We start from the raw sequence: 21,471 nt of genomic DNA, 5'->3' as shown, positions 1-21,471 counted from the left end.
TAATAGGCAATTTTGCAAGGGATCACAGCCAACACTACCAGCACTTGGCGGCTCTTCCTGACTCAATCCCCCTTTTCCTCTCTCCCCCCTCAGGTGTCAGACCTTCTCTTCCTCTTTAACCCTTGTATCCAACAGAGGCATTTTGCCTGGTTAAGTCTTTCAAATGGCTAACCCCCCTTAACCTCTGTTTCTTAGAGTACCAAACAGACAAATTAGTTATGAAAAAAAAAAAAAATATATATATATACATATACATGTATATGTATATATATATGGGTTTCTTTTGCTTTTTCTGGGTTTTGTTGATAAAACATTATAAAATCAATGATTAAGATAATCTGTAGAAACATTTACGATCCTCAAGTAATAACTTGATACATATCACATATTTGCACCAGACAGACATCACCGTTTTAAAATTTAGCTGTTTTTATTTTCAACTTAGGAGCATTTTAGATATGGAAAATACTTTCTCAAAAATACACACAGAAAAAATCATATTTAATTTACATACCTGTAGAGCTATCTATATTATTTCCACAGTCAGAACATTATGTTCTTTAAGTCTACTGATTTTAATCAGTAGCAAACTTAATATAAGAAGAAAGCAGAAAGTACCAGTGATAAACAGCCTCAGGGTTAAAACAATTCTTGAAAGTCAAAGAGTTTTTATAATTCCATGATTTTTGTTATTTGGAAAACTACTTACAATTCTGTCTTAAATCTGAATATTCCCAGTGCAAGCCATTCAGAGAGCCAGAAAAAAATTGAAGGCGTATAGACTATCACAATAACTCTAATTGGACCGAATCCCAGCTCTAAACAAATTTTATTTCTAGGAGATATATAAAGGTCTTAGGAATTTGGGGCTACATAATGAATACTTTCTTCTCTCCTACAGGGAAACAGTTTCTGATGAAGTTAATATATTCAATTTCATTGTGCAATTCCCTTCCTCTTCTCTGCCCCTTTCTTTTATGCATATAATTGGAAAACAAACTAAAACAACCAAAAGTACTTTGGGAATTAGATTGAAAAAGAAATGTGTCTCTCCTTATTAATGTCCTCATGATGGAAAGAGAGGCTTAAAAATGTACTTTTTTTTTTTTTAAGTGGGGGGATGAATTTGCATAGAATAGCAAATGGTGATCTAAAGACTTACATAGGTAAGTAGTTGTTTTTGTACAATCAAGTCCTTTTTAAGAAATTCATAATTGAGAAAGTTTCTAGGTTAACTCACTACATTCAAGGATGGGTCAACTCTCTAAAGCTGAAAGGAGAAAAACAATATAATGCTTTACGTAATACAATAATATTGTAATATTGATCCAGGGTGAAACAGTAAAAGCACAAAAGGAAGAAAAAATATATACACACATATGCTTATTATACAAAAGTTAATTCATGGGTTTGGAAGCAATTAAAGAAAAAATGAATTCCAATTATTATATATATATAATGCTAGCCAATCCAAATCAAAGAAACTATTAACAATTTACAGGAATCTCGGAGGTTCTAAGTTGTGATTTCCTCATTTCTCATTCTGAGATTTAATAAATTGTTAGTTGATCATAAAAAGTTGACTCCTGCTATTTATAATATTGAATTTGTATTTCAAAGGGATGCATATTCCACAAAAGATGGGGAACTCAAGTCTTCCAACAATAAATCATGTTCAGCACTGTGTAAATGTGGATGATAGTGAGCTTTCATTTTATTTGTAAAAAGACAATAAATAGCCTATCTGCTAACCCCTCCAACCTCAGTGTAGTTGGGCCATGGATGGGAAAAAAGCAGGAGAAGATTATGCTCAGACCATACTTTCAAGCTGACAGTACATCCACTAAGAGACTGCACATGAACTAATATTTTTAAAGGACATTGTGGGTGCTTAGTTAGCCTTGTCCTCCGCTTGTCTATTTCCGAGCGGCGCTGTGCTCCCTCCAGTAAGAGACAGATTGGAATTTGTTTACAAGAACTGATTTTATTTTATTTTTAATGTTTTTTTTCTTTTTTGAGAATGGGGGGTGTGCAGAGAGAGAGGGAGACACAGAATCCAAAGCAGGCTCCAGGCTCTGAGCTGTCAGCACGGAGCCCGACACGGGGCTCCAACCCAAGAACTGTGAGATCATGCCCTGAGTCGAAGTCGGATGCCTGACAGACTAAGCCATCCAGGCGCCCCACAAGAGCTGATTTTAAATCAATAGATTCTTGACCCTTGTTAAATCCTGAAGGTGATATAGCAAAAGAGCATCCGGCAAAGACTGGAGAGATTTGGGAACTGAGTCAGATCCCATCCAGGCAACCCAGGAGAAAGAGAATGCAGGCACATGGGAAAGTGAGGGGGGAGGTCATGGCTGATCTTGGAGGAGGGATGACAGGTCACTGCACAGACAAACACATTCAGTACTGTATGATGCACATGTCAGAACTGATTCTTAGGGAAACACTGCCAAGCGGACCCCACTGAGTAGAAGGGGAAGGAGGACGGATGTGTGGGACAGACTTTCTGTCAGGCACACCGGTGTTATCCTTGACTCTTCTGTGTGTATATATCCCACCTGTGGGCAAGTCCTGTTGGCTTGACCTCCAAGGACGGATTCAGAATTTTCATTTCCCATCCCCTCCACTGCTATCACCCAGTCTCTACCTGTCTTTATCTGGATTATTACCATAGTCTCCACTGTGCTCCCTCATTCGATTATGCTGTTTTCTGAAAACGGCATCCCAAGAAATGTCAATTAGATCACCCCACTCCCCTGGTCCAATCCTCACATGCCTTCCCATTTCGCTGAGTGTAACAGACCCCTCACAACCCAGCCTCTGAGGGCTCACATTCCTAAGGCCATGCTGGCCTCCCTTCCTCAAGCACTCCACTCCCTCACCACCTGGACACACACTTGCACTTACTTTTCTCTCTCCCAGGGACGCTCTCCTCCCGTATCTCCTCACCCCCTTGAGCTCTTGGTCCAGAGGCCAGCTTCTGGATTGAGGCTGCCTCTGGCCAGTTTATGTCAGGTGACAATACTCAACACCCCTCTCCTACGGACGTCCCATCCCTCCCCTCATTTACTGTCTCCAAAATACACTCATTTTACCAATGTGTTATCTTGACTGGAATATAACCTTTTCAGAGCACGTATTTTTTCTAACTTGTGCACTGCTCCAGTATGGGTAATAATGCCAGGTTTTAGTAAATATTCACCAAGTGAAATTATTTAAGTTCTGGCTCTACTACGTATTAGTCATACATGTAAGTACACTTAGATTAAAAAAAAATTGCATTTGATCAAATACAAATTATTTTCTCTTCCAGACCCTGAAGGGTTATAACTGCCAAATATGATAGTGGTATACCAAACATGATAATGGCCATTCTATGTGAGCACAACCAGTATCCCTGACCTAAATTTTTTGAGTGTGGGACATATGGCAGAAGCTATGTGGGGATGAAAAGTCCTCTAGTCCCTTGTGCATATAAGTAGCAAATGTATACTTAAGGGACTATTGATTATTCAGTGAATAGACATTGAGAACCTACTCTGTGTCAGAAATTTTGTCTAAATATTTGACAAAGTATTTAGTGATGGCTGCACTATTGTATACATTTACAGAAACTCACTGAATTGTACACTTTAAATAGGTGGGTTTTAGCATTTATCAATTTTGTCTCAGTTAATGTGTTGCAAAGAGAGGTAACCTTAGAAAGTATGAAATGAAACAAAGTAGAAAACTAAGCATGTAGAAGACTTGGAAAATATAACTGGAAAACTATAAAAGGCAGTTTCTGGTATTCTCTTATCTGTACATTAAACCAGACACTTGGTTATCATTTTATTTGATGTCTTGAATCCAGGATATAGAAAACCCTGCAATGGGTAATTTTATGTGTCAACTTGGATAGGCTATAATACCCAGGTATTCAGTCAAACACGACTCTAGGTGTTGCTGTGGAGGCATTTTGCAAATGTGGTTAATGTCTATTATCAACCAGCTTTAAGTAAATGTAAATAACTTTGATAATGTGAGCCTCATCCAACTGGCTGAAAGGTCTTAAGTGCGAAACAGAGGTTTCCCTACATGGAGATCAGAGCAGCTATAAAATTAGTAAGAGAATCATGCAAACAATGTAAGATGACAACTTTATAAAGGTCAGACACATGTTGCTGTGAAAGCAAAAACTCAATCCCACGAGGGTGCAGATTCATCTTCTTTTTGGTTATGGCATATGGCCAACATCTAGCATAATACGTGGGTTATGTTAGGGGCTCTGTAATCTCTTTGGATATAAATGAATGAGCTTGGATCCCAGTTCTATGACAGAAAATATAAATGAAACCATCAAAGTATGTTTGGAAGGAAAGTCGTTGAGAGCAAGTCACCCCCTTCCAGAAAGATTGGCTCTGGAACTTTCTTACCTCTTCTCTCGTCAGCCCACAGCTCCTTTTCCTTTCAAATGAAAGCAACAGGATAATACTAATAATAATAAAAAAAAAATACCAACCTGAGAACATTTAGAAATTTACAAATCCTTCTATATCTCTTATGACCATGGGCTCTGACCTGTGTCACAAAGCCTATTACCAGGTAAGCAGTCAATAAATACATTTCCTTTGACTATTAAAATTAATGAAGTGTTATCAAAAGTAATTCCAGTTGGGTGGTAGAGAAAAAAAAAAATTAAAGCGACCAAAATAACTGCTGCTGAGGAAACATCCCAAATGAATAATCTGTTTCTTTTTCTGTTTATTCCCAAGAAAGAACAAGGCAAAAGAATTCTTGGTGTTTAAACATCTGATCACGAGTGTTACAGAGGAGAACTAAGACGTTCTCTGGGATTAGCAAGGCACAGGCATGGAGAGATAAAGCTCCACGCTGGTAGGAAACAGCAGTAAAGAATAGAAGCTACATGACCAGGGCTTTACTTCAAAGGAAACAAAGTGTGTACATGTTTAGGAGCCTGTAACTGAGTGATGAAGCCAGCCAGCCTTTATTTAAGGCTTTCACCTCGGAGGAAAACAATTTGTTTTTCCCAAGGAGGAAGGAATGCTTTGATTAGTGCAGAAGTTGGTCAGAGCCTTTAGATGAGCACGTGGTCTCAAGTCTCAAATCCTCCTTGGAAGGGGCTGTCCTTGAATGAGTTAAATAAAGACTCCAGATGGATTAGAAAGGGAGTCAGCATTTAGCATCTCCTGGAGACAGACCCTGGGTTTAACAGGTTCTTCTATGGCCTTTTAATGGATGAAGAAGTAAGATAAATTATTAAAATGATCTTTCAATTAAGTGAAACCACAATCCCAAACCAGATATGTATGTTTCAAAGCTCATATTTTAGACCTTTCCACTACACTAACATTTAAGATGTTTTCATTATGATATTAACAACTAATTTAAAATTTTTCATCACAGACAATAGGAAGGGGTGTGTGTGTGTGTGTGTGTGTGTGTGTGTGTGTGAATTACAATCCAGAAGTAGCTATCATTCTTTTTTTTTTTTTTAATTTTTTTTTTCAACGTTTATTTATTTTTGGGACAGAGAGAGACAGAGCATGAACGGGGGAGGGGCAGACAGAGAGGGAGACACAGAATCGGAAACAGGCTCCAGGCTCCGAGCCATCAGCCCAGAGCCCGACGCGGGGCTCGAACTCACGGACCGCGAGATCGTGACCTGGCTGAAGTCGGACGCTTAACCGACTGCGCCACCCAGGCGCCCCAGAAGTAGCTATCATTCTAATCTGAAAGCCACATGCCAGAGGCGGTCATGAACTTTCTATCAGACAGGCTGCAGCCATTCCAGAGACGGCTACTTTAGGATTTCTCCTACCTATTCCTCTCATCGACTTACTAAATGCCAAATTGGGTTTTCTTTGGTGAAATTGGTGCTTTGTTAATCAGTATAAATGTTAGATAAACGTTAGGAAAGATATCTCAGTGGTGAAATTAAAGATGTTAAGTTTATGAAGCTTGACAAACCATCTTTCACAGACACCTACAGCCTGTGCGAAGATGGCATAAGACAAGGGCACCTGTGACCTGAAGCCTTGGGGATGGTTCTGGAGTCTGGATTGCTTAACGATCCTGTGCCAGCCATCAACTTAGGAGCCTTTCTATGACTTGCCACTGGCTGGGTGTAGCTGAATCCCGCTTCTAGAATACTGCTAAAGTTGCCCAGAGAGAACATTTTTTTTCAAGGTGTAGCAAGTCAGAGAGCTAGGACTTCACTGAACTCACAGAAGAGTTGGCATTAACTGCGTTCGTTGTTCCAGCTTGCTAATAAAAATGCTCATTCGATACATGTCTGTATGGGCACCAAACTGTGTCCTGTGACTTCCTGTTACTGTTCTATGGTGGCTAAGCTATACAAGAGTAGCGAATTCTCACTTATCTCACTTTCCGGTGACTGATGTTGTCTTTCAGAAGAATTTGAAAGATGTGCATGCGAATTGGCTAACGTTGATCTCTAATTCTGTTCCTCAAGATCATTTGTGGAAATGAGAAAAAAGTTGAAGCTTAGAATTCTTTTTTTTCCCCCCCAGCATTCTGCATTGAGTTCTCGGAGAGGGGGCCAAGAATTCAGAAATGTAACAAGTTCCTCTGGTGCTTCTCATATACTTCAAGGATTGAGCTAATGAACATATAACCAAAGATGTGTCATGATCATTTGCTAATAGCATTTCCCAGAGGCAGACCAAAGGCCCAAGAGGGAGGAAATATGCTCCTGACCACTGGGGTTGAAAACCAAAATCTGTAAAGCAAGAGCAAACAGCACACTATAAAGCCCTCGTAGCTCATAAACGTTGTACCTTAAAATTGTTGGTTGCAGCTCTTAAGCTTCCCATCTAGATGGAAAGAGATCAAAACTCTGCTCTGACCTTAGGCTTTCGGCATGCTCATCCATGGCCAAAGATATTCCACTGTCATTTGGATGGGTAGGGATTATCAATAGCTTTCCAACTGACTACTGTGATCCATTTTCTATGTCAGCAATGGAAACTGTTGGCCAAAAGCCCATCAAATTAAATATGTTTTTGCAGGAAAACCAGTTGGGGTGTTGGGCTGCTTTTTTGCACATCAGTAAGCCCTAGTTTATTCCCTCATAAAACATCATGTCTGATTTTCACCCATTCATCAAATATTTATTGAGAGCCTTTTTGAAGACGTAGTTTGAACTTCCAGTGAACACAGTGGAATATTCAAGAAAGAGAGCTCTAGGTCAGGTCTTTTGTCTCTGACTTGTCACCCTTCATTGTATCATGATGTATAGGGAGAAACACCCTGCTACAGGAGTCCGAGGTCTGGAGTACCCTTGCTGACCACACACGGAGTGGCAGGTCAGTAGAGCTCTGTGGGCTTCTATTTTTTCTTTTCTTTTCTTATTTTTTAATGTTTACTTATTTTTGAGAGAGAGAGACAGAGTGTGAGTGAGGGTGGGGCAAAGAGAGAGGGAGACATAGAATCCGAAGCAGGCTCCAGGCTCTGAGCTGTCAGCACAGAGCCCGATGTGGGGCTCAAACTCACAAACCTGATCATGACCTGATCATGACCTGAGCCAAAGTCGGATGCTTAGCCGACTGAGCCAACCAGGTGCCCCTTCTATTTCTTCTTTTAAACAACTGGAAGTAGAGTGCTTGCCTTGCTTATTTTTCTAAATTTACCAATTCATTCATATTTATTGGTCATCTAAATGCCAGGAATTTTTCTAAGGCCTTAGAGGATACAACAAGGAATAAGATATACAAGATAACTGCTCTCAAACAGGCTTATTCTAATAATAGAAAAATATATAAATATAGTGATATATAAGTATTTAAATAAATACATGTGATTATTAATAAATATATTTTCAGAGGCAGATATATGTACACCTATGTTTTTTAAACTTTAACAAAGCCTCTTCTAAGAAAGCAATTTTTCAGATCTCATATTGAGTGATTTAGGATGAGGAGACAATAATGTAGTGAAAGATATATTGATTTAAACAAAACACCTAACATTTTAATAAAAAGATGTCCTCACATTTCATTAATGATTAAAAAAATCTGTCAGAATACATTTTTCAAATTAAAAAAATATTCCCAGGCCCATGCTACACTTTTTCACATATATTAGGATTGACTGTTTTAAGAGAACCTTCTTTTTTACTAATTTTTTCATTGCTTAAGAGCCAAGGTATGTGTAATAACATGGCTTTCCTATAAGTCAACCTGCGGTCAGCAGCCTCTAAGATGTTCTCATTACACGTCTCCTCACATAACCCCCTACCTTTAAGGGTAGGCTGGATCGAATGATTCACTTCTAACAAACCGTGTATAACAGAAGTGATGGCATGTCACTTCCAAGACTAACTTAGAAAAAAACTTCAGCTTCCATCTTGGAAACTTTCTTTTTTACTGGCTTTCCCCTCCTCTCTTGGCTTAAGGAAGACCAGCCCCCCAAAATCAGAGACATGTGGAGAAGAACCAAGGTGCCCCAGACAACAACCAGCACCAACTGTCACCCTAGTGAGTGTACCTTCCTGGAAACACTCTCGAACCCAGTCAGGGCTTGGAATGATGCAGTCACAGACAGGCGCTTAGGTATAATAACCTCATGAGGGACTGTGAGTCAAAATCAGCCTGCTAAACTATTCCTGAATTCATGATCTAGAGTAATTGTGAGACAATGTTGTTTTAAGGCACTAAGTTTTGGAGTAAGTAATTACACGGTAATAGGTGACTGATACATAACCCAAGGACCTGATTCTTGAAGATAGTATTATGAGAATGAATGGACTCAGAATCTCATGCTTTACAGTTTGAATATTTGAATTAAACTAGAAGAATATGGTGACATCATGACATCATATGAATACCTTTATCATGAAGAAGCATAAATTTGCCACTCGCATTTCAGGTCACAGAATAAGAGTTTGGTCTTCTTCCTGAGATCTGCTGAGTCTACTGAATCAACTATAAATACTTCATAATCGAACTTCACTGAAACTCTAACAGCGTATTCGTTAACCAATAAAAAATGGCGGTCTTACCTCCAAAAAAGTACTTCTCGCCGGTTTTAACTTGAAGAGGACTGTTAGTTCGAACTGCTGAGGCCTCATCTCCATCAATGGTGAGAACAGCAAAATTTTCCTTGGCTAGGAAACGAACCTCATGCCACTGTCCATCATTCAACCCAGAACCTGTTAAGGAAAACAGTAAATTTATTTTCTAAAGATTGTACAGTTTAACACAACCTTCAATATCAACAAGGTCAGATTTTACCTTTTTTACTGGTAAAAATTTATATATTTTCATCTAGAAAAATTCTGGGCTATTTGCAACTGATATCATGCTTCTTTAATATCATAAGGGATTTCATCCTCCATTGGAAAGATAAGGCAAAACAACCAATCAGTAGGAAAATAATTATTCATGTGCCATTGGTAGCTGGGAAAGCGAATGGGGTAAACAAAGCTGTTTGGGAGGTGATGATGAACTATGAAAAAAAATTTTTTGACAGAGACAGAGCACAGGTGGGGTAGGGGCAGAGGGAAGGAGACACAGAATCTGAAACAGGATCTGAGTTCTCAGCACAGAGCCCGACACAGGGCTCAAACTCACAAACCGTGAGATTATGACCTGAGTCGAAGTCAGACACTTAACTGACTGAGCCACCCAGGTGCCCCAGAACTATTTTAACTTACTTATTTTATGATTAGGTTTACCAGAAGCCACTCTCAGGTAAGAAAATGGGCTTATAACTTTTATCTAAGTCTCTTTCTGTTTTTAAGAACTTTTTTTGTACTATTATTTTCTCTCAATAACCACATCTGACAAGTAGATATACATAGTTTATAGAAATGAAGGACTAAAAACATATGTGAATATGTGCTAATTAACCACTAATAAACATGAGAAATAATACCAGGGTTGTCTGGTCATTTATAAATAAAGTTTCTTTTTTTTTTTTTTTGAAGAGACAAGTCATTTTATTTTATTTTATTTTATATATGAAATTTATTGACAAATTGGTTTCCATGCAACACCCAGTGCTCATCCCAAAAGGTGCCCTCCTCAATACCCATCACCCACCCTCCCCTCCCTCCCACCCCCCATCAACCCTCAGTTTGTTCTCAGTTTTTAACAGTCTCTTATGCTTTGGCTCTCTCCCACTCTAACTTCTTTTTTTTTCCTTCCCCTCCCCCATGGGTTCCCGTTAAGTTTCTCAGGATCCACATAAGAGTGAAACCATATGGTATCTGTCTTTCTCTGTATGGCTTATTTCACTTAGCATCACACTCTCCAGTTCCATCCACGTTGCTACAAAAGGCCATATTTCATTTTTTCTCATTGCCACGTAGTATTCCATTGTGTATATAAACCACAATTTCTTTATCCATTCATCAGTTGATGGACATTTAGGCTCTTTCCATAATTTGGCTATTGTTGAGAGTGCTGCTATGAACATTGGGGTACAAGTGCCCCTATGCATCAGTACTCCTGTATCCCTTGGATAAATTCCTAGCAGTGCTATTGCTGGGTCATAGGGTAAGTCTATTTTTAATTTTCTGAGGAACCTCCACACTGCTTTCCAGAGCGGCTGCACCAATTTGCATTCCCACCAACAGTGCAAGAGGGTTCCCGTTTCTCCACATCCTCTCCAGCATCTATAGTCTCCTGATTTGTTCATTTTGGCCACTCTGACTGGCGTGAGGTGATACCTGAGTGTGGATTTGATTTGTATTTCCCTGATAAGGAGCGACGCTGAACATCTTTTCATGTGCCTGTTGGCCATCTGGATGTCTTCTTTAGAGAAGTGTCTATTCATGTTTTCTGCCCATTTCTTCACTGGGTTATTTGTTTTTCGGGTGTGGAGTTTGGTGAGCTCTTTATAGATTTTAGATACTAGCCCTTTGTCCGATATGTCATTTGCAAATATCTTTTCCCATTCCGTTGGTTGCCTTTTAGTTTTGTTGGTTGTTTCCTTTGCTGTGCAGAAGCTTTTTATCTTCATAAGGTCCCAGGAATTCACTTTTGCTTTTAATTCCCTTGCCTTTGGGGATGTGTTGAGTAAGAGATTGCTACGGCTGAGGTCAGAGAGGTCTTTTCCTGCTTTCTCCTCTAAGGCTCTGAAGGTTTCCTGTCTCACATTTAGGTCCTTTATCCATTTTGAGTTTATTTTTGTAAATGGTGTGAGAAAGTGGTCTAGTTTCAACCTTCTGCATGTTGCTGTCCAGTTCTCCCAGCACCATTTGTTAAAGAGGCTGTCTTTTTTCCATTGGATGTTCTTTCCTGCTTTGTCAAAGATGAGTTGGCCATACGTTTGTGGGTCTAGTTCTGGGGTTTCTATTCTATTCCATTGGTCTGTGTGTCTGTTTTTGTGCCAATACCATGCTGTCTTGATGATGACAGCTTTGTAGTAGAGGCTAAAGTCTGGGATTGTGATGCCTCCTGCTTTGGTCTTCTTCTTCAAAATTCCTTTGGCTATTCGGGGCCTTTTGTGGTTCCATATGAATTTTAGGATTGCTTGTTTTAGTTTCGAGAAGAATGCTGGTGCAATTTTGATTGGGATTGCATTGAATGTGTAGATAGCTTTGGGTAGTATTGACATTTTGACAATATTTATTTTTCCAATCCATGAGCAGGGAATGTCTTTCCATTTCTTTAAATCTTCTTCAATTACCTTCATAAGCTTTCTATAGTTTTCAGCATACAGATCCCTTACATCTTTGGTTAGATTTATTCCTAGGTATTTTATGCTTCTTGGTGCAATTGTGAATGGGATCAGTTTCTTTATTTGTCTTTCTGTTGCTTCATTGTTAGTGTATAAGAATGCAACTGATTTCTGTACACTGATTTTGTATCCTGCAACTTTGCTGAATTCATGTATCAGTTCTAGCAGACTTTTGGTGGAGTCTATCGGATTTTCCATGTATAATATCATGTCATCTGCAAAAAGCGAAAGCTTGACTTCATCTTTGCCAATTTGGATGCCTTTGATTTCCTTTTGTTGTCTGATTGCTGATGCTAGAACGTCCAGCACTATGTTAAACAACAACGGTGAGAGTGGGCATCCCTGTCGTGTTCCTGATCTCAGGGAAAAAGCTCTCAGTTTTTCCCCGTTGAGGATGATGTTAGCTGTGGGCTTTTCATAAATGGCTTTTATGATCTTTAAGTATGTTCCTTCTATCCCGACTTTCTCAAGGGTTTTTATTAAGAAAGGGTGCTGGATTTTGTCAAAGGCCTTTTCTGCATCGATTGACAGGATCATATGGTTCTTCTCTTTTTTTTTGTTAATGTGATGTATCACGTTGATTGATTTGCGAATGTTGAACCAGCCCTGCATCCCAGGAATGAATCCCACTTGATCATGGTGAATAATTCTGTTTATATGCTGTTGAATTCGATTTGCTAGTATCTTATTGAGAATTTTTGCATCCATATTCATCAGGGATATTGGCCTGTAGTTCTCTTTTTTTACTGGGTCTCTGTCTGGTTTAGGAATCAAAGTAATACTGGCTTCATAGAATGAGTCTGGAAGTTTTCCTTCCCTTTCTATTTCTTGGAATAGCTTGAGAAGGATAGGTATTATCTCTGCTTTAAACGTCTGGTAGAACTCCCCTGGGAAGCCATCTGGTCCTGGACTCTTATTTGTTGGGAGATTTTTGATAACCGATTCGATTTCTTCGCTGGTTATGGGTCTGTTCAAGCTTTCTATTTCCTCCTGATTGAGTTTTGGAAGAGTGTGGGTGTTCAGGAATTTGTCCATTTCTTCCAGGTTGTCCAATTTGTTGGCATATAATTTTTCATAGTATTCCCTGATAATTGTTTGTATCTCTGAGGGATTGGTTGTAATAATTCCATTTTCATTCATGATTTTATCTATTTGGGTCATCTCCCTTTTCTTTTTGAGAAGCCTGGCTAGAGGTTTGTCAATTTTGTTTATTTTTTCAAAAAACCAACTCTTGGTTTCGTTGATCTGCTCTACAGTTTTTTTAGATTCTATATTGTTTATTTCTGCTCTGATCTTTATTATTTGTCTTCTTCTGCTGGGTTTGGGGTGTCTTTGCTGTTCTGCTTCTATTTCCTTTAGGTGTGCTGTTAGATTTTGTATTTGGGATTTTTCTTGTTTCTTGAGATAGGCCTGGATTGCAATGTATTTTCCTCTCAGGACTGCCTTCGCTGCGTCCCAAAGCGTTTGGATTGTTGTATTTTCATTTTCGTTTGTTTCCATATATTTTTTGATTTCTTCTCTAATTGCCTGGTTGACCCACTCATTCGTTAGTAGGGTGTTCTTTAACCTCCATGCTTTTGGAGGTTTTCCAGACTTTTTCCTGTGGTTGATTTCAAGCTTCATAGCATTGTGGTCTGAAAGTATGCATGGTATAATTTCAATTCTTGTAAACTTATGAAGGGCTGTTTTGTGACCCAGTATATGATCTATCTTGGAGAATGTTCCATGTGCACTCGAGAAGAAAGTATATTCTGTTGCTTTGGGATGCAGAGTTCTAAATATATCTGTCAAGTCCATCTGATCCAGTGTCTCATTCAGGGCCCTTGTTTCTTTATTGACCGTGTGTCTAGATGATCTATCCATTTCTGTAAGTGGGGTGTTAAAGTCCCCTGCAATTACCACATTCTTATCAATAAGGTTGCTTATGTTTATGAGTAATTGTTTTATATATTTGGGGGCTCCGGTATTCGGCGCATAGACATTTATAATTGTTAGCTCTTCCTGATGGATAGACCCTGTAACTATTATATAATGTCCTTCTTCATCTCTTGTTACAGCCTTTAATTTAAAGTCTAGTTTGTCTGATATAAGTATGGCTACTCCAGCTTTCTTTTGGCTTCCAGTAGCATGATAAATAGTTCTCCATCCCCTCACTCTGAATCTAAAGGTGTCCTCAGGTCTAAAATGAGTCTCTTGTAGACAGCAAATAGATGGGTCTTGTTTTTTTATCCATTCTGATACCCTATGTCTTTTGGTTGGCGCATTTAATCCATTTACATTCAGTGTTATTATAGAAAGATACGGGTTTAGAGTCATTGTGATGTCTGTATGTTTTATGCTTGTAGTGATGTCTCTGGTACTTTGTCTCACAGGGTCCCCCTTAGGATCTCTTGTAGGGCTGGTTTAGTGGTGACAAATTCCTTCAGTTTTTGTTTGTTTGGGAAGACCTTTATCTCTCCTTCTATTCTAAATGACAGACTTGCTGGATAAAGGATTCTCGGCTGCATATTTTTGCTGTCTAGCACCCTGAAAATCTCGTGCCAATTCTTTCTGGCCTGCCAAGTTTCAAAAGAGAGATCAGTCACGAGTCTTATAGGTCTCCCTTTATATGTGAGGGCACGTTTACCCCTTGCTGCTTTCAGAATTTTCTCTTTATCCTTGTATTTTGCCAGTTTCACTATGATATGTCGTGCAGAAGATCGATTCAAGTTACGTCTGAAGGGAGTTCTCTGTGCCTCTTGGATTTCAATGCCTTTTTCCTTCCCCAGTTCAGGGAAGTTCTCAGCTATAATTTCTTCAAGTACCCCTTCAGCACCTTTCCCTCTCTCTTCCTCCTCTGGGATACCAATTATGCGTATATTATTTCTTTTTAGTGTATCACTTAGTTCTCTAATTTTCCCCTCATACTCCTGGATTTTTTTATCTCTCTTTTTCTCAGCTTCCTCTTTTTCCATAACTTTATCTTCTAGTTCACCTATTCTCTCCTCTGCCTCTTCCATCCGAGCTGTGGTGGTTTGCATTTTGTTTTGCATTTCCTTTAAAGCGTTTTTCAGCTCCTCGTGACTGTTCCTTAGTCCCTTGATCTCTGTGGCAAGAGATTCTCTGCTGTCCTGTATGCTGTTTTCCAGCCCAGCGATTAATTTTATGACTATTATTCTAAATTCACTTTCTGTTATATTATTTAAATCCTTTTTGATCAGCTCATTAGCTGTTGTTATTTCCTGGAGATTCTTCTGAGGGGAATTCTTCCGCTTGGTCATTTTGGATAGTCCCTGGTGTGGTGAGGACCTGCAGGGCACTTCCCCTGTGCTGTGGTGTATAACTGGAGTTGGTGGGCGGGGCCGCAGTCAGTCCTGATGTCTGCCCCCAGCCCACCGCTGGGGCCACAGTCAGACTGGTGTGTGCCTTCTCTTCCCCTCTCCTAGGGGCGGGATTCACTGTGGGGTGGCGTGGCCCGTCTGGGCTACTTGCACACTGCCAGGCTTGTGGTGCTGGGGATCTGGCGTATTAGCTGGGGTGGGTAGGCAAGGTGCACGGCGGGCGGCAGGGCGGGCAGTCTTAGCTCGCTTCTCCTTAGGTGATCCACTTCAGGAGGGGCCCTGTGGCAGCCGGAGGGAGTCAGATCCGCTGCCAGAGGTTTGGCTCCGCAGAAGCACAGAGTTGGGTGTTTGCTCGGAGCGAGCAATTTCCCTGGCCAGAACCGGTTCCCTTTGGGATTTTGGCTGGGGGATGGGCCGGGGAGATGGCGCTGGCGAGCGCCTTTGTTCCCCGCCAAACTGAGCTCTGTCGTCCGGGGGCTCCGCAGCTCACCCTCCCTTTGTCCTCCAGCCTTCCCGCTTTCCGAGCAGAGCTGTTAACTTATGACCTCCCAGACGCTAAGTCGCGCTTGCTGTCGGAACACAGTCCGTCAGGCCCCTCCGCTTTTGCAAGCCGGACTCGGGGGCTCTGCTTGGCTGGCGAGCCGCCCCTCCGCCCCGGCTCCCTCCCGCCAGTCCATGGAGCGCGCACCGCCTCGCCGCCCTTCCTACCCTCTTCCGTGGGCCTCTCGTCTGCACTTGGGTCCGGTGACTCCGTTCTGCTAATCCTCTGGCGGTTTTCTGGGTTATTTAGGCAGGTGTAGGTGGAATCTAAGTGATCAGCAGGACGCGCGGTGAGCCCAGCGTCCTCCTACGCCGCCATCTTCCCCGAGACCAAATAAAGTTTCTTTATAATGAATTAGGTTACATTTAAACAACAACAACAAAAACCCAACAAAAATAAATTAACAGCTCCAACCCTAACAACCACGTTCCATTGTTGCTTCGTACAAGGATCTTGGGAAACAAACATTCTTCTAAGCTCTCCATTAGACAGACAATGACTTGAAGGTTTTGTTTAGTTTGTGTTCATGTTACAAAGAATAATTAGAAAATTAAGGCGTAGACAAAGGAGATAAGCCACTGGACGTAAGCATCTGGAAAGAATTTATGAAACACGCAGAGAGACAGAAAGAAGTCTAAGAGGGTCAGAGTGACTTTCTTTCAACCTGGCCTAGGCTATTACGGCAAAGGTAAGGGATTTTGGTCCAGTGTACTCCAGACAGAATACTTTAGCATACACAGGAAGAAGTTACTTGGAAGATACACTGCAGATTCACAAAAGGCAGAGAGGCCTAACAGGTAGAAGCATCTAAGAATGAAGTCAACCAGGGCACAGATGACGGCTCCCAGCCTCTGATCAGAGGTTTACAAATCAGGTTAGGGGCCTTCGCTGGCCTGCTGCCATCTGTTTTTGTGGGGTCTGAGAGCTGAAAACAGTTCTCACAACTTTAAAGAGGTGAAAATGCATAAAAGGAATAATAATAAATTACATGGGAAAATGATACAAAATTGAAATTTTAGGGCCCACACACAGTTTTGTTGTAATACAGGCAGGCTCGTTTGTTTACATACGGTCTTGATTTACAAAGACAGAGCCAAGTAGCTGCTGCAGAGACTTGTTAGTCACTCACAAAGCCTAAACTATTTACTGCATGGCCCTTTACAGAAAAAGCATAAACTGGTGGTTGGCTTCTGCTATTAAAACAAAATCCCATTTAAAATTTTTTTTTTTTAACGTTTATTTATTTTTGAGACAGAGAGACAGAGCATGAACGGGGGAGGGGCAGAGAGAGAGGGAGACACAGAATCGGAAACAGGCTCCAGGCTCCGAGCCATCAGCCCAGAGCCCGACACGGGGCTCGAACTCACGGACCGCGAGATCGTGACCTGAGCTGAAGTCAGACGCTTAACCGACTGAGCCACCCAGGCGCCCCCCGAAATCCCATTTTAATGAAAAAAATTAAAGTCTGTTGGAGCTTCTAAGATGGTCACATGTATGTAACATTTATTGGTGTTATACTGATAAATATCATGACACATACCCACACCGCAGGTATTTCTTTTTAGGATTAAAAACATTTTTTTAATGTTTATTTATTTATTTATTTTTTTTGAGAGGGAGGGAGACAGAGCACGAGCAGGGGAGGGGCAGAGAGAGAAGGAAACACAGAATCTGAAGCAGACTTCAGTCTCCAAGCCGTCAGCACAGAGCCCAACCCGCAGCTCGAACTCCCAAACTGCGAGATCATGACCTGAACCAAAGTCAGATGCTTAACCGACTGAGCCACCCGGGAGCCCCGTTAGGATTCTTAAATTTTAATTTAGTAACACATATTGAGCACATTTTATTTCAGTGGAGGAAAAGAGAAAATCTTGGCTTTAAAGTAATTAATACTGAATAACTTCCAAGTTATGAAATGCATAATATGCATAAATTTTTTTTTGTACTGTGAAATTACTATGTAAATGTAAAGTCTTATTCTAAAATTAAAACCAGCTAGCTGTCAGACAAGTGGTAGTGTTTACTGAAATATTTCCTTCTCCAGTAGGTACACTCGGGGTTCTCCCACACAACAGATGAACACAACACTAACATTTTTCTTTAGTGTACAAAACTGGGCCTCGTGCTGATTAACCGTAGAAGCGCATGGTTTTGATTCTGGCTTTTGTTTTTGCCTGTATAACGTGATGAGCTCTGCTCTGAAACGCAATTTTGGCGCACGGATCCCGAGGACATCAATGCTACAAAAATGTCCAGTCTCACAATTTAATTCTAAATAATCACACATTCAGAAAAAGTCACATAGGAAACACCATTAGCTGACAGATCTTCCTGTTCTAAACAGTAGGGCAGACTTGCCTTTCTAAAAATTCCTTTGAACATCTCTTCATCCTACAATTAATTTGCAAACAGACATCATCAGCTTAATTGTTCACAACAAAAGGTCTCTTATTTCAATCAGAGAAAAATTAAAAGGTTACTTTATTTTTTTCAAGAAACAAATACTAGAGGAATTAAAACTTAGATAAAAGCAGTCTGTTGATAGCAGCCACTGCTGCATTTCAGTCTACACTGTGATTTCTATTCATTTCAATTCCAATTATCATTTTGAATTTTTCATCTTCAAGAGGTACGCCTTAGCAATCTATGATAGGAATGGGTTCCCAGGTACGAAGTTCAATCCTTCCATGGGAAAAAAGGATGATCCACTCACCCAAAAGAAAATATGCTGCTTTTTAAAAACTTTCTTCAGACACATGTTATAAAATATAATGGTGGGAAGTCTTTTTTTCTAGAGCAGAGTCTAATTGCGTTATTTCTGTGTAGGGAAGTATTTAAAGATACAGCGTTCTAAGCTCTATAGGCTACTCACTTTGACAAGTACTTGCGTTTGATTTGTTTATAATTCGCACAAGATGTTTTAGAAATTAGTATTTAGAACTGCCTCAGGTAAATAGGCAAGAGAACTGAATTTAACACAGTGTAAGCATCCCATAGTTAATCAATGGCAGAACTTAGAACTGAAACTCCCATCTGGTTGCAGAGGCTCAACTCTTAACAAACAACAAACAGAAACAAACCAGACAACAACAAAACAGCTTATAAAACCTCTGTGCATCCACCATCAGAACTCTTATACTATGCACACACACACACACACACACACACACACACACACACATCCGAAGCAGACTCCGGTTTGCCACCGCACCTGAGGATGTCCTTGTCCCATGCACCATTAGGATATTATAATGACTGACACATCACCCAGTTTCCTTTGCCAACTTTCAAGCATGTGCAGCATCAGATTTTTGTGACACTGCAATACCCTACATGTCTTTTAGTATTTTCCTGCATCCTTACAATTGTATTTAGAATCAAAATTTTATATTAAAAGTATGAGTGCAAATACTCATTTTCTCCAAGGCCTATTAGAATAAGCCCACGAGTGTTCATTTAAGTCATTTCCATACTTAGTGAAACTCTGAGCAAAGGGAACTTTGTGTTCACTCTTTTTACGTTATAAGCCCTAAAATTAAAATACGTGACCTCTCCTGCAAACTTTCTCCAATTTATTTTTTACCTTTATCATTTCCTGGACCATCTGTGACTTGGAGGGCTCAGTACCGAATGAGTTTTGCTTCAGAAAAAGTTATAAGGAACGGCGTCTTTAAGGTATTTTTTTTTAAATAAACAATTTTGTTTGGCAAATTTTAATTCATATGAAATGGAACATTAATTAAACTTAAGAGCCTTTGGAATTCAATATACGGAATTCACTTAGACCACCACGGTCGATCAGCTCATTGTTGTAAGACAGGTACTTGCAATAAATATCAGTACATTTATTCAGAGAAAAAAGTATCATCATCTCAAGCGTTATTACAAGTTTGTGAGTCATAAACAACAAAGACCAAATTAAAACACAGGATTAAAGCAGCCCTTTTATGTGCTGTTAAAGACATGCTATTCCTCCACTCTCTGTGCTAGAGTCAATGAATGAAGGAACATTCCAGGAAACGGAGAAACTCACCGGAGACCCATACTCCTGGAGGCAGGGGTCCTGGTGTCTGCACAGTGGCTCGGGACCAGACCAAAATGGAAAGGATGCCGGTCACTGATACTTAGAAAAGAGAACCCTGGCTCATATGGCTAACACCTCCTGAGACACAGCAAGACAGCAGAAGGACAGAAGGCAGCATGAGGATTAGGAGGATTAGGAGGACTGATCCCGGAGCTAAGCTGCCTGCATTTCTCTGGCCCTCTGCCAGCCTGGGCACTTTACGCAACCACCCTGTGCCTCAGGCTTCTCTTCTCTAAAATGAAAATAACACTATCCACTTCACAGATTTGTTTTGAGGAGGAGATTAATTAGCATTTCTATAGCATTAAAACAATGCTTGGCACCTAGGAAGCAGTATATTTATATCCATATCACTATACCAAAAATTTTTTGGGGGGGCGCCCGGGTGGCGCAGTCGGGTTAAGCGTCTAACTTCAGCTCAGGTCATGATCTCACGGTCTGTGAGTTTGAGCCCCGCACTAGGCTCTGTGCTGACAGGTCAGGGCCTGGAGCCTGCTTCGGATTCTGTGTCTCCCCCTCTCTCTGCCCCCTCCCCTGCTCACACTCTGTCTCTCTCTCTCTCTCTCTCAAAAATAAACAAACATTAAAAAAAAAAGTTTTTTTTGTTAAATTTTTAAGTTTTGATTAGTCCCATTTTATAGAGAATGAAGCTAAGACTTAAATTTATTATTTTGGGAGGAGTTATGACCTCACAATTACAAATACTGGTGTAGTTATTAAGTAAACCCTCTAGACAAGATGAATAGAGTAAGTCTTAATGTGGAAATCATAGATATACACACACAAGACCACTAACAAGAAGTGTGTCCTAGCATTATGCTAATGGGCACTTGGAGCTTAGAAAAATATGTCAGTGACAACATTAGATGTACAGAAATTCCTGGGTACAAATAACTTAGAGGTGATGGTGACTTGTTCTGCAAAAAGGTATTCGATGACTCACAAAGTTAGGACACAGACACTGATACCAAAGCTGCATATGAAGAAATCAGAACAAAATTATATCCACAAACTGAGTGGAAAATAAGCTTCCTACATTATTTATGTATGTAATTTTAAGAACACGTAATAATTACATAAATATTACACACACATTCACTTACAGTACTGAGAGCTTTTTCACGCAAGTTAGTTAAAAGGCTGTCTTAATCATCTTGTTGAAAAAATGGGGGACCGCCCTCTATTTGGATCATATTCTATTCAGGCACACATGGACCAAGCCCTGTAAGAGGCTGAGAGAGGATGAGAGCCCAGGACTGTCTGACTCAAGGACCCTCCCGCAGAGGGCCAGAAGCACATGATACACACAGCAGCCATTCGGAAGTCAGACCATCTGGGCACAAATCTCATTTCCGCCCACCTACTGTAGTCAGACCTTGTGCTTCAATCCCCTTACCTGTTAAAGAGGACTAACACAAGTGTGTACCTCATAGGGTTGTCCTGACGATCCTGTGAATCCATTATCACGTAGGACAGTGCCTGATACATAGTTAGCACGGGGTACATAACTACTCTTTCCTACTCAGCCAGCCCAGCTCTCCAACTATCAACTTGGGTTGTTAATTCTCTAAGTGTTCATTACCATGAAAGGATTAAAATTTGGTTTTCTTTGTGAACAAATCCCCTCCTCCCCCCCAAATAAAATCCAATCATGCAATATCAGTGGTGAGGAATTTGGGAATTTGGCAAAGTCGCTGATTGTATCTCTTATTAACATCAGAGTCAACAACTTTCAAGCTAATTTAAGCCAATTTTGAGCTATATAATAAATCGGTCTTATTCTTTCATAATTACAGGTCTTCTTTCTCCTCCCCAAA

General features: G+C 40.3%; 1 protein-coding gene across 1 annotated transcript in view; it reads right to left on the bottom strand.

The window, feature by feature from the left end:
- CNTNAP2 (contactin associated protein 2) overlaps positions 1 to 21,471 on the bottom strand; it is a 1,395,900-nt gene that overhangs the window by 909,070 nt on the left and 465,359 nt on the right. Inside the window, 1 exon segment of the mRNA XM_032592507.1 lies at positions 9,026 to 9,175. Within this exon segment, the coding sequence (XP_032448398.1) occupies positions 9,026 to 9,175 (150 nt within the window).

Source organism: Lynx canadensis, chromosome A2 (genome assembly GCF_007474595.2).
Source record: "Lynx canadensis isolate LIC74 chromosome A2, mLynCan4.pri.v2, whole genome shotgun sequence".
Classification (NCBI taxonomy): domain Eukaryota; kingdom Metazoa; phylum Chordata; class Mammalia; order Carnivora; family Felidae; genus Lynx; species Lynx canadensis.
Note: the sequence above shows the minus strand (reverse complement) of the source record. Positions and strands in the feature narration are given on the sequence as shown.